The 16,225-nt window shown below is 38.6% G+C and overlaps 2 protein-coding genes across 2 annotated transcripts; both read right to left on the minus strand.

The window, feature by feature from the left end:
* Positions 1–854: 854 nt before the first annotated feature.
* On the minus strand, positions 855–4,796 carry LOC113036608 (extracellular calcium-sensing receptor-like). Its single transcript, XM_026193020.1, has 10 exons — positions 4,788–4,796; positions 4,530–4,666; positions 3,927–4,221; positions 3,735–3,821; positions 3,382–3,651; positions 2,959–3,168; positions 2,585–2,860; positions 2,079–2,306; positions 1,869–1,992; positions 855–1,765 (listed from the first exon to the last, which is right to left on the minus strand). The coding sequence occupies exons 1-10, from the start codon at positions 4,794–4,796 to the stop codon at positions 855–857; spliced, it is 2,547 nt and encodes an 848-aa protein (XP_026048805.1).
* A 6,180-nt stretch (positions 4,797–10,976) lies between these two features.
* LOC113036569 (extracellular calcium-sensing receptor-like) lies at positions 10,977–14,977 on the minus strand. The gene is made up of 9 exons (XM_026192986.1): positions 14,742–14,977; positions 14,201–14,495; positions 14,028–14,114; positions 13,640–13,909; positions 13,232–13,438; positions 12,875–13,150; positions 12,221–12,448; positions 12,015–12,138; positions 10,977–11,932 (listed from the first exon to the last, which is right to left on the minus strand). Exons 1-9 carry the CDS (start codon positions 14,975–14,977, stop codon positions 11,022–11,024), a joined length of 2,634 nt encoding a protein of 877 aa, XP_026048771.1. The 3' UTR covers positions 10,977–11,021.
* Between the last annotated feature and the right edge of the window lie 1,248 nt (positions 14,978–16,225).

Here is a 16,225-nt window from a genome sequence, read left to right on the forward strand (position 1 = left end):
GTTTGGGGTTTTTTTTGTATGTGTGTTTTTTTTTTTAATAATATGAGGCCATATTTCCATGAGTGAGTGTATATATCAGTATGTGTGTATACACAAGCTGGCTATACTTGGTGAGTGCACACTATTATTATCTACTTAATTTTCTATTTATTTTTACATATTTTATTTTATTTATTGATTTTATTTTGTTCTCTGTCTACCTCATTTAAATCATTTTCTTTAATCATGCTTTAACTTCAAATGCCACTAAATTCTGCACTGAGGCTCTTCCAAATAACTGTTGGGAGAAACCTCTAAACATCCTGTCACCGGGTGAAAAAAACCCTCCTCTATCGTCACAGTACCATCAATCAGAATGCGCAATTCAAATCAGGTGAGATTCAAACAGGTCAAGCAAGAAAGCAAGAAAGAAAATAGCTGCTATGATATGTATGAATGCATAATAGTGAAAGCCAAATGTCTCAATTGCTTGTAATCCAAAATTAGCGCTCAAAAATGAAAAATCCTTGTATTTAAAAGTCGCTAAAACCATATACTCACTGCAGATCACTGAAGGTGACCTGCAGTTTTTGAACCGGTCATAAAGTTTAAAATTCTAACAACCTTGCATAAAATTCATTTATTTGAAAAATGGGTCAAAACTTCTTTGTATCTACTATTTCTGTTGTTGATACTTTCAAATTCATATAAGAGTATTATAAACCCTAGTCAATATACATCACATTTAGAAAGACAAGATATACAAGTATAAGCAATATGAGTCTTGCATGAATCTAATTATTTATATATTCATGATTTATTAATTTATATGTATTTATTTTCATGCATGCATTTTAATTTATGTGGAAACATTTTTACGATTCAGCACCACGACCCATTAAGGCCTTTTTTGTGTTGATCTCCGGTCTCATCAGGATTATGTAACATTTGGGTCCAAACAGTGTGATCAAGAGTCCAAAACTTGAGGCCAGGATGGCAAATACCTCCACTGCATCTGCATAATTTCCCGGTGAGCTGATATACACAGGAACAAAGGCCACCCACACAGCACAGAAGATTAGCATACTGAATGTGATGAGTTTGGCCTCATTAAAACTATCAGGGAGATTCCTTGCCAGGAATGCAATAAGAAAACTGAGGACAGCCAAAATGCCAATATAACCCAATAACACTGCAAAACCCACAGTGGACCCAACTGTACACTCATAAACAATCTTATCATTTTGGTATTGGGTGTTTTTATATGGAGTTGGAGAGGAAGAAACAAGCCAGGTAGTGCAGATGGCTGCTTGAATAGATGTAAGGCACAGAACTGTTCCTCTCTGCTGCGTAACACCAAACCACTTCAGACTGGTTCCCCCTCCTGGCTTGGAGGCTTTGAACACAGCCAGAACAACTATGGTTTTTACCAGGATGCATGAGACACACAGCACAAAGCTGATGCCAAATGCTGCATGTCTGAGTTGGCATGTCCACATCCTGGGTCGTCCAATAAACAGCAGTGAACAAAGGAAACATAACTTGAGTGACAGCAAAAGCTGGAAACTAAGTTCTGAATTGTTGGCACGTACTATGGGTGTTCTGCGATGGTAGATAAAGATCCCTAGAATAACAGTACATATAAATGTGCCCAGTAATGAGGCTGCTGTCAAACAAATACCCAGAGGCTCAAGGTAAGAGAGGAACTCGGTCTTCTTTGGCACACATTGGTCACTCTGGGGGTTTGACCAAAAATCCTCTGGACAACTGGTGCACTCCAAGGAGTCTGATAAATAGGAAAAAGATGAAGAAAGGGGAGGATGGTAAAATGCATATTATAGTTAATATGAATTAAATTAAATATGGCATGTTGAAAGATAAACACTTACTGCTCTTATTAGTGACTTTTCCCTCAGAACAAGGGATGCAGTCAAAACAACATTTAGGTTCCCCCTTCTTTCTCACCATGTGGGTACCAGGTGGACAGCTCTCACTACATACTGATCGAACTGGCTGTTGGACAAACTTAAATATTACTTACTAGAATGAAATTCACTGTACATGTGACAAAAGGTAAAGTCTGAAAAGCCATTTATGACCTTTTTTGATTGAAAGTTCCAGAAGATTTTGTCTTCATCAAGTATGATTTCTTCATCTTTGAAAGTTGACCTCTTAACCTCACCCACATTCTGAACTTTAGTGCTTCCATCAGGGAGCCACAACCAGTTCATAACATCATAAATTGGCACCACATCACCATTTTCATCAAATGACACTTGATCACCAAATGGAGTGGAGAAATTTACCCTTTCCAAGTAATAAAGAAGCTGTTAAAAATTATAAATTAATAAATTATAAAAGTAATATATAAGAAATAGATTTCAAAGTACAGGCAAATTAAATCTAGCACTTGTTATACCTGTACATATAAATGCATTAAAATCCAATTCTAAATTAAACACGGGACGTCTCTAATCGCCATATATATGCATATAAGTTAATGTGCTCTATTATAAATAACATATCCTACAGGGTGCATCTTGTTCTGAAAGTAATTATAGAACAAATGATTTACTCATAGATGGAGTATAAACAAATATCACACCTGCCATGGCTCCAGTGATTGTAAAGTGCCACAGCTGTGACCACTGAAAGGCCCTCTTCTTGGCTTGCACTGCAGCATGTCATCAAGGGCATATGCCAGAGCATAAACAGCTTTGTACACATTGTACTCAGGCCGGAGGTTGGAAACGTCCAAGAACTTCGTATTCACATTTTCTAGATCTTCCTGTCCAGTGCATAGTGCACCTCCACCTTCCATCCAGCCTGGTGGAGCTGGAGAAAATCTGCACTGGAATGTGAATTCCCAGAACTGATTCACCTGAAATATGTTATTGGCGAATTTTTATTTTATGCTTTGTTTTAACATTGACAACAAAAAATTCTTGCAACTACCACAGTAAATTTTTAAACTCTCACCATGCTGTTTCCATAGTTATTATTGTGATGTAGATCAGGACGTGTTTTTAATAGGAATTCCCTGAGCCCTGGTATTTCTCCTCGTCGAATAGCAATGCCCAGTGTACCACCCAGGTATGGCATGAGCTCAGGTGTTTGGAGCACAGCACCTGTTGCTGTCCAGCCTTCACTGGCTAACCACTGTAGGCCTGTTACATTCTGCTTGGCTACCTGTGCATTATATATTACCAAATGTAAGAAGTGATCATTCCACAAATACTTTGGTGACATTAAGATGTGACTGAAGTATTTCCTGATGTTAAAACTTATTCTATACCATTTGTGTTCTGTATTAATTCAAATAAAAATGTAATACATCTTTTACACAGAGTAGAGATGCAGATTTTCATAACAAGAAATAATCAGATTCTTTTAAAATTGCACCTCTTCTATAAGGTTTATCATGTGACTCAAATGTACAAAGGCAATGACCACACGAGCTGTTGATTTTTTCATCACATCCACAATCCTCCTCAGTTCATCTGTGTCTTTGTCCCAGGGTAAAACTTCAACGTAGGCAAGGCAACCTTCTCCAGACAAACTGAGCTCGGATTGTAAGGATCTGGCTGCATGAAGTCCATAATCATCGTCAGTGATGAGCAGACCTGCCCAAGTCCAGCCAAAATGTTTTAGGATCTGAATCATAGCACGTACCTAAGTGAAAACAGATTAAAACATGAGTGCTGCTGATCAGCTGCTGTTGACGTTTTGTATTTGTCCTGATTGATTTTTTTAACCTGGAAAGCATCACTTGGGATCGTCCTAAAGAAGGATGGATACTTTTGACGGTCAGTCAAACAGGAACATGTGGCAAAATAACTCACCTGTGAAAACCACAGACAATATATTGTACATTATTTTTGACATTGAATTTACAGTTAAATCAATATAACCATAAATAATATTCTATGGTTAAACTGAAAACTTACCATGGGTACTCTGTACAAACCTAAGACGCTGGAGATAGCAATAGAACGTGTAGAGGAAGTTTCACCCACGATCGCTAGGACTGGAGGTTTTCCAACACATGTATTATGTAATATAATTTGTTCCTCTTGACCACTGGCTAATGACAACGCTCCACGGAATCCAATTCTAAGTTCAGCACAGTTGTCATAAAGAGTGTATCCCACAGTCACATTAGGCAGCAAGTTGGAGTTGTTGTTGATCTCATCAACAGCAAAAGCCATGGTTTGTGCTTGCCTAAACCCCTGAACATAGAAACTAATAAAAAAACATTTTGATTTGAAAAATACATCATTAGAAAACATGTTACAAAGATACTCATACAAATAATTAAGGAAACTAAATAACAACAATTATAGGGATATTTTAATGAAAAAATAATCAAGAACAAGCTTCAGTCAGTATGCGTTATTCTGAGCGTCAGCGAAGAAAACAAAGTATAGTTACTTTAGACATAACATTTATATTTAAATTAGCATTAGGTTTGTCCCTGTTCTCTCTCTTTTTGTTGTTTCCCTGTCATATTTACCTTGTTTTACTTCCCTATTTCACCCTGTCATACTTACCCATGGCAAGAAGGCTGTTGTGGCTGTGAGGTAAAAGACAGGTCAGGAACACTTGAGAAAAAGTGGACTGGAAACAATCCACCCAGGATGACATCTCCACTCTTGTGCATTATGTTTAGATGAAATTGCCCCTGTAGCTGACATGAGGAGGGAAACACAGAAGAGGACATAGCATAAGAAAAGTAGGAATACAGCAAAATGAACAAGAGCAAATTACTTCGTAAAAATGAGCTCATGACAGCTTTCAGATTTTCTGACCTTAGTCATTGCATTTTATTGCATTGCCATTGCCTTTTATTGACATGAATCGTGCACACCGCCCTTCAGTGAAAATCAAGAAGAAAGGGCAGGGCTTAACCGTTTAAGACCTACCATAGAAAAGTCCGCAAGAGTTTACTTTATATTTTTACATGCTGTAGTGCCATTTTTGGGAGCATTTCAAGTTGCTATACATCAATACAACTGTTATAGCCCAAATTTTAATAATATGTATGCATTAAGTCCATAGTAACTACATAAATTGCAAAAAAGTGCAATAAACTACAAAAAAAATTAAAATTGTTTTTGTTTTGTTTTTTACATATATTTCTACTTGGAGAAATTTAAGAGGTTTATCCCTCAAAACTTTAAATACAAAAAAGTTGCAAAAAATAGTTTACAACAACAGGAAATTTATTTTGAGTGTCTTCATAGTTTTATTTTTGAGATACACCATTTTTTATATACTGCAGAAAAAACGAAAAACAATCCTATAATGCAAATTTGCAAAACAAAAACAGCATGTGCATCAAAATAAACTATTTAAAGTAGTGCAATTTGAGTCCTAAGCATCCCAGAAACTATTCAGAAAAGCATAAAGTCAAACATCAAAAAACATCAGTATGGGCTTTTAAGGCCTACAAGTAAAAAGCTACATTTTCCGCGAAAATGACGTCACTTCCGGTTTCGGGCAGGTAATGTCGGACATGCGATTGTTTGCGCTGACGTCTATTTTAATGTAGGAAGTGTTATGAACAGCTGATCGGATCGGCAAAGCGTGTTTCTGGAATATTATGTTTTTGTTCCTGCAAGCGCTTTTTATGCAATTTTTGCAAAGCTATATGTGGAAGGAAACCGTGACCTAGGTCAAGCTGATGGCATAAGATGTATGTACAACTCCTCCGGTTTCATATGCAAAAAAATATTATTGTGCTAGCTTACGTGGTTCCGGTTCTACGGGGATTTAAAAATAGTTACGCAAAACGGAGCATGCCCGCTCCGACCGGCTTTAAAGAGTTAAATACTGATCAGATATTACTTTTGTATCCAGGCAGATTTAGATAAGATTAGGCAGATTTGAGTGTATTACTTCTCAAGATGACCTCAAGCTCACAAAAAATAATTTATTTTTGTCTATGGTTTCATTTTTGTTAAATATCATTCTGTTTTTCAATGGTTATAATAGAATAATGAATGTTGTGTTGGTTCAACCAAGACACCAGATGCACATGGAGCAATATGTATTGTGGTGAGCTGGGAATCTTACAACAAAAGGCCCACACAGAGGTTGAGCCTGCAGTTCTACCCCAAGTCACGAGATTACACTAGCCGCTCCCAATACGCCATAATATCAAACTGTCACGGCTGGGAAGGCGAGCCGTGTGGTGTGGAGGAAGGAGGACCCAAGATGCAAGCAGTGGATGAAAATGCTAGTGAAGTTTATTTACAAGGTATAGTGGTAAACAAGCAGTGGGGCATGACAAATAACTGAGAACACCTAAACTGGGAGAACTAAAATAACAGACCTGGGAGCATACGACAAAGGGATGAGAGGCAGAGAGGCAGACGACGAGCAGGACACCGAGTAACACAGACTGACACCGAGTAACACAGACAAACCAGCAACAGGCAGGAGAACACACAGGGCTTAAATACACACACCAGTAATCAGCGGATGAGAGACAGGAGGGCAACACAGCTGGGAGAAATCAGAGCTGATGGGACAGGGGAAACGTAAACTGAACACACTCACATCAGACAGAGACCTTCACAATAAAACAGGAAACTCTGACACGGGGAACCAAACAAGACACAGATCTAAACAGACAGCTTCACAAACAGATGGGTGACACCATAGACAGACAGAGACACAGACGCAGACTCAAAGGCAGACCGAATATAACACATAGAACTCAAACAATAATAATCATCATCATCATAATAAACTAGAAAATGATAATAAACTAAAAGCGCTGGGTCACCGACCCAGGACCATGACACAAACTGTAATTCATATTTAGCAAAGTTTATGGTGAATATCTCAACAAGCAATGTTTAAAAAAAAAAAACCCAAAAAAACAAAACAGTCCAAATCCCAATAGAATAGAATAGAATAGAATTCAACTTTATTGTCATTGCACATGCACAGGTACAGGGCAACGAAATGCAGTTTGCATCCATCCAGAAGTGCTTTAGTGATATAGATATATTACAATATATATTAGCAATAATATAGATATGTGAGTATATTACAGAAATGGGTCTATTATGGTATGTTATAATGTACACGGTATGAAGTATGTTGTGAATATTCTATAACTATAAGTATGTACAGGCTGTAGTGAGTACAAGCTATGAACAGGATATAAATATGAAAAACTATACAGAATATGAAATAAATAACTTTACAGAATCTGGGATATAGAGCTATACAGAAATGGGAACTATGCAAGTTGTAAACAGTTGTAGGATTAAAGATTATCGAATGTACAGAATGATTATTTACACAGAGCTATACAGTAGTGCAGTTAAGATAAGTGAGGGTGTAGATAGTTTCTACAGAGGCTATATAAAGTGCTAGTGGTTGTGAGTGGTGGTTCAGTCAATAGTTTTTGACTGTAAAATTGTCATCATCAGAATTTTTTTATTCCATGAGTGAGTTTTTTTTTTTAAAATAATAATAATAATACATTTTATTTATAGGCCCCATTATAGACCGTCAAGGTTGCCTAACAATAGTACAAAATAAATAAATACATAAAATCACAAAGTAAATGAAAAAAAACAAGCATTAAAGTATAAAGGCAAGAATAAAAGCTAAACGAGGTAAATATAGGTTAAGACAGAATCATAATGAAGGCTAGGTAATTTTGAATAGATGGGTTTTAAGACGCGATTTAAAAGTGGTGAGAGAGTTTGTAGTCCGAAGATCTGGTGGAAGTGCATTCCAAAGTCTTGGGGAAGAACAACCAAAGGCTCTGCGTTCCAAGCAAGTGAGCAGGTGGAACAGACAGAACGGAAGTTGAAGAAGAGTGGCGTGTACGAGGGGTTAAGTATGTATGGAGAAGATCAGATATATGTGGGGGAGCAAGGTCACGAAGAGCTTTGAAGGTAAGAAGCAGGATCATGAAGCTGAAACGGAGGTGAACTGGAAGCCAATGGAGCTGTTTAAGAACAGGTGTTGTATGTTCAATTTTTGGAGAGATTTATGAAGTAGGAATTTACCACAGAGAATTGAATTACAGTAATCGAAACAACATATGAGAAGAGCATTGACAAGAATGGTGGTACTGTTTGGAGAGAGTGAAGGACGAAGGCAGTTAATATTACGAAAATGATATTATTTATATGTGCTGTGAAGGAAAGAGTGCTGTCGAGGATGACACCAAGACTCTTAACTTGAAGGGAAGGTGTGACAACAGAGTGGTCAATGGATAATGAAAGACTTCTGGTTGGAACTTCAGTCTGTTTTGATTTGGTGCCTATTAGAATAAATTCTGTTTTATTGCCATTAAGTTTAAGAAAGTTGTGAGCAAAAACCAGACCTTGATTTCACTTAAACAATCAGAAATAGATGTGGGTGGGATAGTAGCTGTAGGTTTGGAAGATAAGTAGAGCTGGGTGTCATCTGCATAGCAGGGAAATTTGATGTTATATTTCTTGAATATATTACCTAGGGGTAGGAGATAGATAATAAAAAGTAAAGGACCCAGGACAGAGCCTTGGGGTGTACCGGAGTTAACTGGAGCAGATAGTGATCTGTGAGTGCGTAATTGAACAAACTGAATGGACAGAGAGATACGAGGTAAACCAGGCGAGTGCTGTACCATCGATGCCAAGAGATGTGTCACAGCCGGGCAGCCAACTCAAGGATTAGGATGCACACACCCAGGGCTGGACTGGGACAAAAAAATCAGCCAGGGCATTTTGACTAGCGACCGGCCCACCAGGTATTATAGGAAAATCCACAAAGCCAGGTGGCGCTCGGACTGGTCCCGCAGCTCTTCATGCTGGCGACGCACCTCCACCGCCTGCTCCCGCTGGGCGGCCGCCATTTCGGCCACCCTCTGGCCCAGCTCCTCCCTTCCCTGGCTCCGATAAGGACCCGCCGTGCCGCCTCCTGGGTTTCGGCACCAATGTGGTGAGAACAAGGCACGACGGGACCACAGATCATCATTCAGAGCCATCTTTATTTACACTCACCACAACACAACACCACACACACCTGAGTCCCTGTGTTTTAACCTGGTGGGCGTGATTACGGATGCCGTGCAGGTGCGTCCATCCTCCCTGCACAGCACCGCAGACCACGCCCCACCACATATGTGTAAAAAAGATTTGTGTGTGTGTAAAAAAGATTTGTATGTGTAAAAAGAATTTGTGTGTGCGCAGTTCAAAAAAAGCGCCCCTCGGACAGCCAAACCCATCTGTTCTCTGATTGGATTGTTATATTTGTGATTGACATGACATTGACCAATCAGATGAAAGGAAGAAAAATAGGGTCAAAATTCGTACTTGTAACTTGCAGGGTTTTTTTTTGGCTAAATCCACACACAAATCTTTTTTACGCACACACAAATTAATTTTACACATACAAATCCTGATTTACAAGTACAAAACTGATTTACAAGTACAAAATATTTATGACCACAATTGAGCCCATAAAGCTAGCCAAACAGTAAAGACACAGTGAGTAAATACTTTGGCAATAAATTAAGGAGTGAGTACACAGAGAATGTGCTTCGGATGAAGCACGTGAAGATTATACTATGAAAAAATAAGTTATCTAATTTTTTAAAATTAAATTGCTATGCAGATAAGCTACTCAAACATACCACTGTGTGTTGGAACAGGAAGTGATACTCTACCGCAGAGAGAGTGAACACCAAGTGACAGCGCCACTCAAAGGAGTGCCAAAGAAAGAAAGGGGAAACGCAGACAACCTGATGAGGAACAAAGGAAAACACACACAATATATACACAGAGGGTAATGTACCATGTACCATGTACCAGTACCGTGACATCTATACCATTTATTTTGATTATTAAGTCAAACTATCATCATCATCATCATATGACTCCTTAATGTAGGGAATAAACCACACAAAATTTATGGGAAATTGGAGGAACAAGCAGGAACTATGTGAAACCTCACAATGTATATATAAATAAAAAGATTAATAACACAATTTAACTGTTGGATCATTTTTGAAATCCTGAAGCAATGCAATTTAGCCATGCGGCTCAATGTAAGGAGCTCTCTGATTGGTTGGACAGACACAGGCTGGATGCCTGGATCTACACTGCTGTTTGTGCTTATACCTTTGCCCTGCTAAGAATTGTGTGTGCTTGTACAAAGGCCATTCAGCTTCAGGATTTACTCTAACCAACGCGTATATGTGAAGAATGAAGAGACCCTGCAATGAAACAAAACTGAACCTCTGAGTGTGCACCTGTGGACTCAGTCTGACTACCTGTTGAAGGTGGCTAACATGGCTAACACTAGCATCACTGCATGTAACCCTGTTATTCCTTCCTCATTCCTTATATGAATGAGAGAACTGACAGAGGGACGTATTTGAATATCTTCTGTTCCACCTTTCCTAACCTGGAAGCTGAGGATGACTTAATCCTGACAAGGACACAAACCTCAGCACATATCATAGATGTTTCATTCTCTGTGCAGCAATTTCAGAGACGGATCGCAACAACCACTCATTAAGATCGTCCAGAAATCTGTCCCTTTCTGGCAACTGTGGAAACTTCAAATAAGAAGAATAAGAATCCATATGTAATGGTTTGTTTATTTAGAGAAAGTAATTCTGTATTATGTATAAGGCTAAATTTAATCATGGTGAGCCACACACGTGCATTGGAAAAGTATAAATGATTCACATTTTAACACAATCATGAAAAAAAAATGTAATAGAGTTTCAATAGAGTACCTAACTGTTTTTAATATGTTCTCCTAACTGTTTTACCATGTTCTCACTTTCATGGTGTGAATGGAAAGAATTTTTTTAAAGGTTCAATATATTTGGTTAAATGTATAATATGTAATAATTTGTTTTTCTGCATTAACTTTTCTGCTACATATGGAAAAATATTGTGATTCAGTCCCACGGGAAATTATTGCTTTTTTGGTGTTGAGTTCTGGTCTCATTAGGATTATGCAACATTTGGGTCCAAAAAGTGTGATTAAGAACTGCTTTTCTAGTCTATGTGGAAAAATACTTAAGATTCACTGCCACGACCCATTATAACCTTTTTTGTGTTCAATTCGGGTCTCATTATTATTATGTAACATTTGGGTCCAAACAGTGTGATCAACAGTCCAAAACTTGAGGCCAGGATGGCAAATACCTCCACTGCATCTGCATAATTTCCTGGTGAGCTGATATAAACAGGAACAAAGGCCACCCACACAGCACAGAAGATCAGCATGCTGAATGTGATGAGCTTGGCCTCATTAAAACTATCAGGGAGATTCCTTGCCAGGAAAGCAATTAGAAAACTGAGGAAAGCCAGAACGCCAATATAACCCAGTAATACTGCAAAACCCACAGTGGACCCAAATGCACACTCATAAACAATCTTATCATTTTGGTATTGGGTGTTTTTATGTGGAGTTGGAGAGGAAGAAACAAGCCAGGTAGTGCAAATGGCTGCCTGAATAGATGTAAGAAACAGAACTGTTCCTCTCTGCTGCATAACACCAAACCACTTCAGACTGGTTCCCCCTCCTGGCTTGGAGGCTTTGAACACAGCCAGAACAACCATGGTTTTTACCAGGATGCATGAGACACAAAGCACAAAGCTGATCCCAAATGCTGCATGTCTGAGTTGGCATGTCCACATCCTGGGTCGTCCAATGAACAGAAGTGAACACAGGAAACACAACTTGAGTGACAACAATAGCTGGAAACTAAGTTCTGAATTATTGGCACGTATTATAGGTGTTCTGCGATGGTAGAAAAAGATCCCTAGAACAACAGCACAAATGAGTGTGCCCAGCAGTGAAGTTGCTGCCAAACAAATACCCAGAGGCTCATGGTAGGAGAGGAACTCTGTCTTCTTGGGAACGCAGTAGTCACGCTGGGGGTTTGACCAAAAATCCTCTGGACAACTGGTGCACTCAAATGAGTCTTAAAAAGAAGAAGATGGTGAAATGCATATTATATTTCAAAGAAAAAAATAAATATGCCATGTTGAAAGATAAACACCTACTGCTTTTATTAGTAATTTTTCCCTCAGAACAAGGGATGCAGTCAAAACAGCATTTGGGTTCCGCCTTCCTTCTCACCATGTGGGTACCAGGAGGACAGCTCTCACTGCATACTGATCGAGGTGGCTATTGGACAAAGTTAAACATTACTTGCCAAAATTACATATGCTATACATGTGACAATGTAAAAGTCTAAGAAACGTATAACCTTTTTCAAATCAAAGTTCCAGAAGATTTTGTCTTCATCAAGTATGAGTTCTTCACCTTTGAAAGTTGACCTTTTAACCTCACCCACATTCTGAACTTCAGTGCTTCCATCAGGGAGCCACAACCAGTTCATCACATCGTAAATTGGTACCACATCACCATTCTCATCAAATGACACTTCATCACCAAATGGTGTGGTAAAGTTCACCCTTTCCAAGTAATAAACAAGCTGTTAAAAAAATAAAATAAACTATTGGACTCATTATATTTAAATATAGAAATCAAGGTATTTCACTAATAACCTGTATGTATGTGTACATAATAAACAAGCTGTTAAAAAAGTGATTCATCAGAAATAAATTATTTTTCACATTGAAATAGTGGCATACTATTCAGAGGTCATTATGCCTATTTTATTTAAATATAGAAATTACAGGAAGAACAAGTTATATCACAAAAGGTCAATGATCTCTCCGATCTAAATATACGAAGCACTACACTATCAGGAGTACAGAAAATCCTTTTAGCTCCTTCCAGCTGTTTAACCAGTAAAACATATGGCATTTTGTTTAATCCCACAGGATGAATGTCACCCTGAAAGTAATTACAAGCAAACAATTTGTTTAGTTAGGTGGACTGTAAACTGATATCACACCTGCCAAGGCTCCAGTGACTGCAAAGCACCACAGCTGTTCCCACTGAAAGGCCCTCTTCCTGGCTTGCACCGTAGCATGTCATCAAGGGAATATGCCAGGGCATAAACAGCTTTGTACACGTTATACTCAGGCCGCAGGTTGGTAATGTCCAAGAACTCATTGTCCACATTTTGCAGCTTTTCCTGTCCAGTGCATAATGCACCTCCACCTTCCAGCCAGCCTGGTGGAGCTGGTGCAAATCTGCACTGAAATGTGAATTCCCAAAACTGATTCACCTGAAATATTTAGATTTTATAAATATAAATTATGATAATATCTAGTTCTTGCACATACCATACTAAATGTAAAAACCTCACCATGCGATTTCCATAGCTATTGTTGTAATGTAGAGTGGGACGTATTTTTAACAGGAATTCCCTGAGCCCTGGTATTTCCCCATGGCGAATGGCAATACCCAGTGTACCACCCAGGTATGGCATAAGCTGAGGTGTTTGGAGCACAGCAGCTGCTGTCCAGGCCTCACTGGCCATCCACTGTAGGCCTGTTACATTTTGCGTCACTACCTGTGCATTGTAATATACCAAATATTGAAACTGGCAAATACTTTAGGGACATTATCATGCCATTGAATTGCTTCTCTTGCAAAATAATTCCACATGATTTAATTTCTTTACTCATTCACACAAACATACAAAATGTTTTACACACTATAGTTAATTCAAATCTTTATAATTATTAATAATAAAATTGTTGTAAAGCCAGACCTCATTCATAAGGTTTAGTATGTGACTCTCATATGCAAAGACAATTACAACTCGAGCTGTGGATTTTTTCATGACATTCACAATCCTCCTGACTTCATCTGTGTTTTTGTCCCGAGGCAAAACCTCAAAGTACGCCAGGCAACCTTCACCAGACCGACTGAGCTCAGATTGTAAGGATCTTGCTGCATTATGTCCATAATCATCATTACTGATGAGCAAACCTGCCCAAGTCCAGCCAAAATGTTTTAGAATCTGGATCATAGCACGTACCTATGTGAATACAGATTAGAACAGAGGTGCATAGTCTAGAAAAATCTTTCATCAGGTATATCCTTAAATATACTTTAGTTCTTTATTTTTTTATTGCTTTAATTTTGGTGATGTTTACCTGGAAACCATCACTTGGTATTGTCCTAAAGAAGGATGGATACTTTTGACGATCAGTCAGACAGGAACATGTGGCAAAATAACTCACCTGTCAAAAATGCAAGCTTTATATTGTATTAAATATACAGTTAATTCAACCAACAATAACATGCTATGGTTAAACTGAGAACTTACCATAGGTACTCTGTACAAACCTAAGACGCTGGAGATAGCAATAGAACGTGTAGAGGAAGAATCACCCACAATCCCTATGACTAGAGGATTTCCAGCACATGCATGATCCAATATAATTTGTTCCTCTTGACCATTGACTAATGACAATGCTCCTCGGAATCCAATTCCAAGTTCAGCACAGTTGTCATAAAGACTGTATCCTAAAGTCACATTAGGTAAAAGTTCAGAGTTTTTGTTGATTTCATCAATAGCAAAAGCCATGATTTGTGCCAGCCTAAATCCTTGTACATAGAATCTAAAAAAAGAAAAAGTTAATTATTGTAAAATAAAAACAAGATACTTGGAAAACGGAGTGCAAAATTAATTAACAAAAAAAAATACAGACACTGAATGAAAACAATTAAAAGGACATTTTAATGAAAAAATAACAGCAGACGGTCAAGAAACTTGCATGATGATATTAATACTTTAGTTATAAAATACAATGGAACTCATTTCCCACAATTTTTTCTTTTCTTCATTCCCCCCTGGCCATACTTACCCATGACATGTAGGCTGTTGTGGTTCTGAGATAAAAGACAGGTCAGGAACACTTTTAAAAAAATGGACTGGAAACAGTCCACCCAGAATTACATCTCCAGTCTTGTGCACCCCATTTAGATGAAATTCTCCTTGTAACTGACAAGAGCTGGGAAATACAGAAGATAATAAAGCATAAGAAAAGTAGAAATATAGTAAAACAAGCAAGAGCAAATTGGTTTGAAATAATAACCACATGGCAGCTTTCTGATTTTCTGAGCCTAGTAATCAGGTTTTATTGTTTTGTCATTCCTTTTTATTGGAATACAGTGTTAGATAATCTTGCAGCCCACCCATCTGGGAAAAGGGGGCAGGGCAGACTTAGAAAACAGTAAAAGTGAATTAGTAGATAACAAGAACTTTGTTTTGTGTGTGTGTTTTGTTAATTTCATTTCTTTTTAACAGATGTAAAAGATTACTGAATATTTTTATGGTTCAACAAATGTATGAAATACACATCAAAAATATGATTCATGTACAGCAAGGTTTATGATGAAAATACCTTGTTAAAATAAAATATTAAGTCAAATCTAGCTGTCTTGGACTATAAAATTTCCATATTGTCAGAATTTTTTTTTTTTAATTTGTTCTTTTCACACAAAAGGAACCTATGCACACAGTGTTCCAAGACAAGTAAGTGTTTATTGTCAGAGTTTTTCATGATTTCTGCTTGGGCATCTCTCCAGTTGCCTCCACTCTGGCTCAGCTAGCACAGCTCTCTCATCAGGTGCTGGCATCCTACTCAAATAGGGGAGGTATGATTAGATGATGGTTATCAGCTGTGTAGGTTAGCCTTCCTGCCACCACAGCCTGTTTCCACTGCTCCACCCCTCCCCTGCAAAACCCCAGTCAAGGCTGAAGCCAGAATGTGGAGTTTATCCAACTTAAACTAGCATGTCCAGGGTCATGGGCCGTGGGTGGCGAAGCTCGACGAATGGAACAGTGGTGCAAGAGTTGATGGAGGAGAGGCATTGTTTTGCAGGTGTAGTCAAACAGGAGGGGGGAAGAGGAGGCCCGGGTGAGTCCAGAAAAATAGTGATCTGAGGCAGGGAGACAGGCAAGCCAGACTGTGAGGACTGGCCCTGGGACTGAGCTCCTCTCTTTTTAACTGGGTCCTGGACTTCCTGACCAACAGACCACAGTCTGTGAGGATCCACAATGTCTCCTCACCTTCCAGAGTCCTCAGCATTAGCTCCCCGCAGGGCTGTGTGCTAAAGCACCTCCTGTTCACACTGCTTACATATGACTGCTCACCCAACCATCCAAGCTGTCATATTGTAAAGTTTGCAGACAACACAGCTGTGGTTGGTTGCATCACAAACAATGATGAGACCGGCTAAAGGAAGGAGGTGGAACACTTGGAGGACTGGTGCAGGCAAAGCAATCTCTGCTTAAATTAGAAGAAGACGAAGGAGATGATTGTGGACTTCAGGAGGGGAACACACA

Source organism: Astatotilapia calliptera, chromosome 14, assembly GCF_900246225.1.
Source record: "Astatotilapia calliptera chromosome 14, fAstCal1.2, whole genome shotgun sequence".
Lineage (NCBI taxonomy): Eukaryota > Metazoa > Chordata > Actinopteri > Cichliformes > Cichlidae > Astatotilapia > Astatotilapia calliptera.